The 10,357-nt window shown below is 41.5% G+C and overlaps 1 protein-coding gene across 1 annotated transcript in view; it reads left to right on the top strand.

Moving 5' to 3' along the window:
* Positions 1-9,930, top strand: part of LOC150077367 (MAM and LDL-receptor class A domain-containing protein 1-like) — an 87,687-nt gene extending 77,757 nt beyond the window's left edge. The window contains exon 13 of the mRNA XM_090385872.1: positions 9,811-9,930. Coding sequence (XP_090241998.1) covers positions 9,811-9,930 — 120 coding nt within the window. The remainder of the gene's footprint in view (positions 1-9,810) is intronic.
* Positions 9,931-10,357: the final 427 nt, after the last annotated feature.

Raw genomic sequence — 10,357 nt, forward strand, 5'->3', positions numbered from 1 at the left:
GAATTGTGGCACAAGGCCATGGCCTGCGGTTGCGGTGGGTGGCAATCCATTTATAGCAGTTATAAGCTGCTTCTTGGTAATGCTAACGGTAGCGTGCATATCCGTTGGGACGTTGTTGACGGATATGTCGGAGCCACATTGTTTGAGAACCGTGCAATATGGTGCATCCACACTTCAAGATCCGGTGTTTCAGGAATTCCTGTGTGCCGAGAGTCATAAAATGGTTTGCCTTTTGTAAAGTTGCTTTTAGCTGTTTTTGATTGCAGATGATTTCTGACGGTTGAACAATGCCTTTGCTCTGGAGAAGGCAATCCGATCTTGTACAGCGCCTGACTCTTTCCATCTCTTATGCAGATTTTGTTTTTCTTGGACGGTTTTGTTCAGGGCAGGTGTCCACCAAGCTCTTGAACGGGAGTGATGCAGACAGTCTTTGTCGCTCCGTAGTTGGCAATGGTCGGGATCCACCTGGTCATGAGGTCCACAGCCAGCTGGAGATCGCAATTGTGATCGCAATTGTTGAGAGCTTCCCAAGGGATGGAGGATGCGACTTCGAGACATCGTGGTGGAACAATGAATTTGGGGGATGTTATTTCTTTTTTTTCTTTTTTGGGCCTTGAATATCGAAGTTAGGCGCAGCTAAGTACAGGAATATGGCAATGGGTTCGTGATCGGATTGAAAGAGATTGTGAGGGTTGTCTTCGAAGTCGCATGGTGCTGAGGAGAATACCAAATCTAAGAGATTTGAATCCTCTCGTGGTGTGGCAGTTGAGAAGGTTGATACCCAGTGAATCCATCCTGATAACGAGTGTCCTACTAAGATGTGCGAGAGTAGGTTGGAAGATTGAAACTCCACAGACAATGTGCTTAGCAGAGGCGTAGAGGTGATTCACTAGCCAATGGATTACATCTTCAATGATATCACTGTTTAGGCCAGGTGGAATATATAATGTTGCTATGTCTATCAAGTAGGTTGAGCTTGAGGGACACCATGGCAGCTTCAAATGCAAGGGATTGGCTTAGCACAGAATGTACCAATGAAAAGAGGGTGGTATTGTAGAGTATTAACTACTTCTACAAATGATCCTTTATCTTCCACTACAGTGTTACAGTCCTTTACTTTTGCTTTTAAAACCTGGTTCTAAACGTATGTGGTGATGGCTTTTGACTCGAAGATCTCGTGCAGTGCGGCACATGACCTTGTTAGCATCTTTGAATAGAAAGTCATGTAACATTTTACGAACTAACTTTATTTCTTGAAATGCGTCAAGTACATCATTCAGCTCTTCACTCTCCATCCTTAACATTTTAGTCCCAGTTCTTGGAGCGATAATCTCTGTGATTCCAATTGGATTTACTTCACTATCCGCGTTCTCTTTTGAAAGAGACTTAATTTTAGAGGGAGACGCGTCGCTTCCTTTTAAACCTATTATTTTTGCATATCCATAACCTGTGCTCTCCGTCTGGAGTGTGCAGCCATGAACCTGAACAAGACCTACTTATGTTATTCAATAAACAAGAAATATTTTTAAATCTACTCAGAAATAAAATTTAAATATAAATAGAAGCCACAATAAAATTCGTTAATTAAACAATATAACTGTGTTAATCAGTATAACTCTATTAATACTTCGCTCAGTGTACGATGCTAAAAATAGCTGTGAACTCAAACATAACACAGAACTTCAACTCATATTAACACAACATTCTAACTGGAATTAAACTGTGCCACTTGTCCACAGTCTAAAATGTGTAGTCACTTTCGACTGTTACTCAACAATCGAGGTTCTGATTACCCGGTCAGGAACCCCTGGCCTCCCACTCCACACGTGGAAGTGAGAATCTTTTTCCAAGTATCTACCAGGCAACACAAAGTTCTGAAAAAGTCGGTAGTACAGTTCCTATCAAAATATATCACTTAATAATCACTCTTGACAAATACACACAACACTCACGGCCATTCTACTTGGACGCAGGGCAGTCAGTGTCATCAGTTGGATTGTCTTGGAATTGGAAAAGGTTTGCCTCAAGAACGCCTTCTCTGGAATACATTCTGTGCGCACTCGGTGAGAGCTATATAGAAGTTTTCATCCGTGGTGAAAAAGTGTTCAGAATTTCGGAGATTTTCCTGTATGTTAATAAATAGTCTAATCCGGTAGTAGTCATATTGAGGACAGAGGCACATGACATTGTTCCCAGTTTTATTCATCGCCACAGACATAGATTGGGTTTTCTTACATTCTGAGAGTGGTTAATTTATGTCTAAATGGCAATGGCCTGTAAGCAGAAGGTGACCTGGAATCCTGGTGCAAACCAAGGAGGAGGAGGCGGCTATGGGTATGTCAGTGATACAGTTGGAATATATTTTTTGATTACAGCACCTTTTGTTGTTGAATCCCAGTGATCGTGTCATGTTTCATGCAATTTGACTGTGGTCCTTCTCTTTTATTTTTTTGGGTCGTTTGCCGTGTCAAGATCTTCATTATAAAAAATCGTTATTGGGGACAGAAAGCCACAGTCCAAGCAAGAGGAATAAGAACAAACAACATCAACATCCAACCCCTAGCATTGTCGCTGTTGTGGGTATTATTGCATCAGGCAATCATGTAACCAATCACTGCCTGCAATAAAGATATATTAATTAATAAAGATATATTAATTAACGAGAAGGCTGCATCCTTTCACCTCTCCTGTTCAACCTGTACTCCCACAAAATATTCAAAAAGGCGCTGGAAGGTCAATAAGCCAAGTAAAAGTCAATGGAGTTGTCATACACAATATTAGATATACGGACGACACTCTCATTCTCTCAATAGGATCAGTTCAACTGGAGCAGAGCTGGGACTCAATATTAATGAAAAGAAAACAAAGTTCAAGAATTAGCCACAAACAGTATGAAAATGCAGACCTATCACTCAGTGGCAAATCGATCGAACGTATCAGTCATGTACTATATAGCTACTGCTGATACTAAACCAAATGCTAATTTTTATTTTAAAAACAAGTGCAAAGTGTGCTATATATATATATATATATATATATATTTTTATGTTAGCATTAGCATTAGTAGAGGCATTTGATGCAAGAAAGCAAGCTTATGCAGCATCAGCCAAAAAAAAAAAAAAACCACTTCCACTTCACCCCTCTGTTCGTTCAAAATACCTGTCCAGCTGAGCCTTAAACTTATTTGGGCTATCAACCTCCACCACAAGGGATGGAAGTCTGTTCCACCAACCAACCACCCGCTGGCTAAAGGCAAATTTCCGCACGTCTATCCTACATCTGTCTTTCCTCAATTTGAATTTATGCCCTCTCAGGTGATTTTTCTCAGCTAGAGGAAGAATCCCATCAGCATTGAGCATGCTTAAACCATTCAAGGCTTTATACACCTCTATCAGATCACCTCGCTGGTGCCTAGTCTCCAGACACTGTAATTTGCAAAACTTAAGCCTTTCTTCGTAAGAGCACCCCTTTGTTCCATTCACTAATCTTGTTGCCCTTCTCTGTACTCGTTCCAGCAGCTCTACATCCTTCTTGAAATGAGGCCTCCAGACCTGTATACAGTACTCTAGGTGTGGCCTGACCATTGCCTTATACAATGGAATAATCACCTCCTTATCCCTGCTGGAAAAATTCCTGTATATCATTGACAATACTCCATGAGCTACTCTTGCAGCCCGTCTGCACTGCTCATAGAACTTCATATCTGCCTGCACAACCATCCCCAAGTCCCTTTCATTCTCTACCACTGTCAGTGTAGTACCACAGAGTTGATACGTTGCTCTGGGGTTGCTGTTTCCCATGTGTAGTACTTTACATTTGTCAATGTTAAACTTCATTTGCCACCTCTCAGCCCATCTGCTCAACCTTTCCAGATCCTGTTGCAGCAGCATAGTGTCAGTAGTGTCCTTGACAACCCTGCCAACCTTTGTATCATCTGCAAACTTGGACATTAAGCTTGATATACCATCATCAATATCATTTATAAATACAGAAAACAATAATGGACCCAACACTGAGCCCTGAGGGACTCCACTAATAACATTAGTCCACGATGAGCAGTGTCCATTGATTACCACTCTCTGTCTTCTCCCCCTCAACCACCCCTTTATCCATAGCAGCAATTTGCCTCCAGTGTCACACTGCTCCAATTTGTGTAGCAGTCTTCCATGTGCAACAGTATCAAACGCCTTTCTAAGATCCAAGTATATAATATCAATGTTATTCCCTGCATCCAGTTCTTTTGTGACTGCATCATAGTATCCAATCAAGTTGGTCAGGCAAGACTTCCCCTTAACAAAACCATGCTGTGTCTGAGCTATAACTGAAGTCTTGTCTAAATGATCCTGCAGTGCTTCTTTAACCAGTGCCTCCATTAATTTTCCTGGAACAGAAGTTAAGCTCACAGGTCTATAATTACTTGTGTCAGCCTTTGATCCTCCTTTGTGAATTGGGGTCACATTTGCACATTTCCAGTCTATGGGTACCTCCCCTGAGTCCAAGGAAGCTCTCATAATTATGGCTAAGGGTTTGCTTACTTCCTTTGCTGCCTCCTTTAATATAACTGGATAGATCCCATCCACCCCGGGTGCCTTTCTTGTGTTTATCTTCAACAGTTTCTCCTCCACTTTACTCCCTGTTATTTCAAGATTCTGTAGCTTACTGCTAGAGTTGAATTCACCTCTGGCATTCCCCTTGCTGAATAACTCCTCATGTGTGAATATCGATGCAAAATATTCATTTAGTTTGTTAACTACCTGAGCAGGATCATCAACAGTTGACCCATCAATATCAAGTGGACCAATCTGATTCATCCCCTTCCTTCTAGAGTTTACATAAGTAAAGAACTCTTTGCATCCCTTGTTAAGGATTTCTCGTAATCTGCCTTCGCCTGCCTAACCTCCTTTGTAACTTGGTTGCATATCAACTTGTATCTATCATAGGCTTCTGTGTCATGTGTTAATTTGTAAGTATCCCATGCATTTTTCTTCTCTGCCATATGCCTCATTAGTTCATCTGACATCCATTTTGGCCTAAACCTTGAACAATATTTCTTAGTTGGTATGTAAAGCCTAGTAGCTTCCAAGATAAGTTCTTTGAATGCTTCCCATTTTGAATTTGCTGTTGGTAACATCATCAGTTGGTCCCACTGTATAGAATTTAAATACTGTCTCAGTCCATCGTAGTCGCCTTTACGGAAGCAATAACCCTTCCCTTTACCCCTAATGGTAGTTACCTCTTTGAGTAAATCCCACTTCAGCACACTGTGATCACTGCCACCTAGTGATTCATTTATCTACAGATTCTTAATGCATAAAGAATCACTGCTGATAATCAAATCAAGAGTATTCCTCCCTCTAGTTGCCTCCCGAACATGCTGATGTAGAAAACAATCATCCAATAAATCCACAAAAGCCCTGCTAGTGTGTGAGTAACCAGCCCCCAAATTCCAGTCAATATCTGGGAAATTCATCTCCCATTATAAGACTCTCTGATTTACTGGCCCACTCTATTTCCCTGTACAGTTCCTTATTATACTCATCAGAGTCATTAGGCCTATAGCACACTCCTACTCTCAATTTTGATCTCCCAATGCTTATGTCACACCAAACTGACTCAAGACTGCACTGTCCGGCGATGTCGACTGGCTTCACTTCCTTGTTTTTTATGTGTTTCTTAACTAATAGCATAACCCCTCCCCCCTTCCTATCCTGTCTATCCTTTCTGTAGACGTTGTACTCCCCAAATTGCAGTTCTGCATCCCTTATATCTGTGTGACACCACGTCTCTGATATCCCAACAATATCTGCCTTTGATGTTTTGAGCAATACCTCAAATTCATCAAATTTATTTACTAAACTCCTAGCGTTGGTGTACACGCAAGTATACATGCACCTGTTTCTATTCTTAGCTACCCTAACACAACCCATGTGTTTACTTGTACCGCAATGGCTCCCAGCAGTCTCTGAAATACCATGCATCTTGTTTTTTAGGCTTCTGCCCATTCTAATAGAAGCAGTGCAAGAATCTCTTTCACCTCTGCCAGTGGCTACTGTCAATCTATTGGTCTTTGTCTCTCCCCAAGCTAGCAGTTTTCCGACCCACCTAACACTGCCTCGATAGCATCAGCAAATATTCTTGCACCCTTTCTATTTAAGTGTATCCCATCCCTGTAGAAACAATCTCTCCTGTTAACAAGTACAGTCCAGGCTGAAAAAAATTCTACCCCTTGAGCCTTGCACAATCTTTCCCGGGCCGAATTGATCGACAAGGCTCTCATCATATACTCCCTCCTATCGTGTCTGGGCAGAATTGCAGACACTTTCAAATTCAACCCTAATTCTCGGCTTTTGTTCAACAGTGACCTGTACTTGTTAAGTAATTCTGCCGGTCTCCTACTCTTAATATTATTAGTGCCAACGTGTACAACTATATCACCTTTTGTGCCCTTAAAAGATGATATTCGCTCTACAATGTCATCAACCTTTGCCCCTGGCAGACATACCCCGGTCCTGTTCCACTATCTTTTTTACAAAGCATGTTCCCCGTTTCCCTGACAATAGAGTCACCAACAACTACTAGTTCCTTCGGGACCAGCGCATTCTGCCTTGGGGGTTGTCTCTGTGTCACGCGATGCCCAAGTGCAAGCTCTGGCGTGGCGCCTCGGTAGCCAGGTGGGAAGGAGCAGCAGTGCGCAGCACACGCTTCTTGATTAGACCGGGGTTCGAGCCCGTCACCACCAAATACGGAGGGTGCGGAAAGGTCAGGGAATGACCACCGCATATCCCGGAGCAACATGGCCTTAGTTGCTAATGCTCCTAAAAACCAAATAACAAACAAGCTCTGGCGTTGATGTGGGCAGCTGAGAGCTTGATGGGCCCCTCAATTTAGTTTCTTCGAGGGCATCCACCCTGTCCTTCAAGCTCTCATATAGGCCCACAAGAACGCCGAGTTGTTGCCTGATATCGATACACTCCTTGCATCGCGCACACACAAAGACATCCCCCATGGCTGTATCATGTCCCGTACCCGATTGCTCTGCAAACATCAAGCAAACAGTGCATTTTATAATTCACTTCCGATACCACCTGGGAATCACTATCACGTTGAACTTAGACCCTGAGAAAGAAATAGGAAGTCGCATTGAAATCGCCAGAGCAACCTTCAAAAACATAAGGACACTTATTTGCAATGACAACCTCAAACTGAAATTTAGGCAATGTATGATCAAATGCTACATCTGGTACATACTTTTAAATGTTGTCGAGATATGGACTCTTAAAGCCTGAACTGATTAGAGGTATTCGAAATGTGGTGGATATATCGCAGGATATTGCGAATACTATGGACGGACTTGTAAACAACAAGGAAGCCCTCCGCAGAAGAAAAACAATAAGAACATTAATAACGTTTTTTGTTTTAATGAAAACCCCAAACACGAGAGGAATTAGAACTTATAGCACTTAGTACCGTGCTTGGGTCGGAGGTGGAGAAGATGAAAGATATTTGTTGACATTAGACTTGAACTTCTCTGGACTATAATTTTCATGAAATACGTATGAATGAAGGTTGTTCCAGAAAACTGCAGATGAAGGAATAAACGAGGAAGATGAAAAATTGGTTCTGTGAGTTTGAAGTTGGACAATAATTGGATATTGACTAGTAGCGGCACGTATTCGGACTGTTTTGAAAGAAAGAGCGGGAATTATAAAAGCAAATTCAGAAGAACAGTGGAAGTATCTGTAGAAAAGGGATGCAGCAGAAACAGTACGGCTATGAGACAGTGGTGAGACTCTGTTAGAGATGAGTCATTCATTAACCTAACTGCCCCTCTTCTGAATGGAATCGATAAGCCTGAGAGGTTTTGGGGGCACCGCCCCTGATATGGGAACAATGTTCCATGGTAAGGCGGATTTGTAGAGTGAACAGCTATTTGGAAGAAAAGTAACACCGAGAGCAAAAGAGAAAACCAATTTTTTTGGATGTGCTTTTGCCAAGAGAGATTAGGTCAGGATAATCCCAAAAGGAGATATATCATCTTGCCTAGAAATCGGAGTGTCACCAAAGATAAGCAGAGGAGCAGAAGAATCCTTTATTCGAGATATAAGACTTAAGTTGTCTTTTCCCCACTGGAGAATTACCTGGAGATTGGCATTTAAGGAATTGGTAGCAGATATTCGAGAAGTAGAAGCTGATGGAGCAGGGCAAAGTTTCTCAAACTGGAAAGTGGAAGGCAATGTGGTATCATCAACAGAACTATGGATAGGATTTCCAGTCAATGAAAGGTCATTAATATACAAGAGGAAAAGAGTGGGGGAAAAGAACTGAACTTTGGGGGACACCAGCATTAGTGGAGAAGTTAGAAGACAGAGCCATCTACTCTCACCCTCAGTGAGGGTAGATAGGAAAATCTCTTATATTAACCGTATTCTGCGGGAAGAGAAATATCTTCTATCTCAATTGATTATAAAAGGCAAGATTAAGGCAAATGGGGGATTGATAGCGTAGAAGAACTGCTTAGATTAGCGGAAGACAGGAATGCTTTCTCCTTAATAATCACCAACCGAACGAAGCACATGAAGAAGAAGAAGCTGTGTCAAGCTGAATGCCAGCGACTGTGCAATAGATCCATTTTCTTGGTTTACGGCGTAGTCCGCTCTTGATGACTTCGAGCGGAGGGGCATAGACCCAGCTAGTACTTGGAGAGCGGAGATGCTTATGGTGCAGCAAGGGATGGTTAAGAGCACAGAACGTTGGATAGATTCCAGTTTTTGCGATTTCTGTCAAGGGTAACTCTGTGACAGCTGCACCATAGCAAACTATGGGAAAGAATATAACTCTGTAGATGTGTGTGTGTGTGTGTGTGTGTGAGAGAGAGAGAAATGAGAAAATGTTAGCTTTATCTCTATCAAGATTCCAATGTATTTAACCTCAGAATGGAGACTGATTGGTCTACTTGTGATCTTGATTGCTGGAAGTCTTGAAATCTACAAGGTTCTCTTCAACAGAACTTTGTCTTTTCTTGAGAAATAGGGAATCGATGTAGGGCAGCCCAGTCCTGTAATAGTTTTCTGATTCCATAGTTGGATCGGATTCCAGCTGTGCCCTAGTCTCAGCATGAATTATAAGGATGAAGTCAGTCATCAGCATATGTCCTTGAGGAGGTTTGCTCACGGTTCATTCACTAAAACTTGTCCAGGACAATGGACCAAAAAATAGTCCCACGACAGGACCCTGAGGACAGCCCTGTGTAACCAGCTTGGTGAAGAGGTGAAACTTTGCAGCAACAGTAATCTTTCTGTAGGTGAGGTGTGCCTGTATGCTTTTGTATAAGTCGGTTGGGATGTTGAATTGACGGACCCTCCTAAGGATGCTGGGCCACCGTATCCTATCGAATGCTCCCTCGAAGTTAACTATTATTGCACAGGGTACTTAGAATCTGTGGTTGTAGCTGTAGAGATCAGGTGGTGAATTGCGTTCAGTGTAGTGGTTCTTTGCTTGAATCAAAATTGGGTCGTTGAAGCATTGTAATGGCTGTTGAGTCTATAAATTAGCAATCTCTCTATTAATTTAGCTACCACGTGGAGGAGCACTATCGGACGGCACGAATTCGGGTTTTTCCATTGGTTTGTCTGGGATTTTATACTGGGAATTTATAAAATTACCCTTGTATTTAAAATGTAATTGGTATCAGGGATTATTAAATAATCTTCCAACACATTCAAGTGAAGCATTTACAATTAATCTTAAAGTAATAACTTTAGTAAATTGCTTGTTTCAGAACCATTAAATTTATTTTTCTTTGTTTTTTAGGTTGTAATCGAAGGCATCAAAGGTGAAAATACAAGGGCTGTCATTGCTGTGGACGATATAACGTTTACCACTACTGCTAATTGTTCAAGCAAGTATCATCATTATGGTTACTTCTGTTAAATAAACAATATTCAAGAGGAAATAAAATTTCTTAGATGGCTGACATTAAATTGTAAAATTTCCAGTAAAAAAACACTGCAACTGATTAGCTTCCCTTCCACCTGTGTAGAAAAACGGAAAATATCCAACTTAATCTAACAAAGGGATTAAATATTACGTTTCGTATTATTGGATGTATTTATAATGCTGGAAATTTTATACAAAATTGTGCAGTTATTTTTCAAAGAAACATAGTTATCAATGGAGGTGTTACTGAATATGTTCGTATCCATCAAAAGCAATTCATCTGAAGACCCTGACTTCTCTCTCTCTCCTTCTCTCCCCCCCCCAGTGCCATGGAATAGTTTTTCCTAGGGCAAGTACTAGTACTTTCATAAACCCTCCTCCGCTCGCAACGACTCACTAGTATCGTTACTCCTAACCCTGC

The sequence above is a fragment of the Mastigoproctus giganteus genome, chromosome 12, assembly GCF_048544385.1.
Source record: "Mastigoproctus giganteus isolate SK-2022 chromosome 12, ASM4854438v1, whole genome shotgun sequence".
Classification (NCBI taxonomy): domain Eukaryota; kingdom Metazoa; phylum Arthropoda; class Arachnida; order Uropygi; family Thelyphonidae; genus Mastigoproctus; species Mastigoproctus giganteus.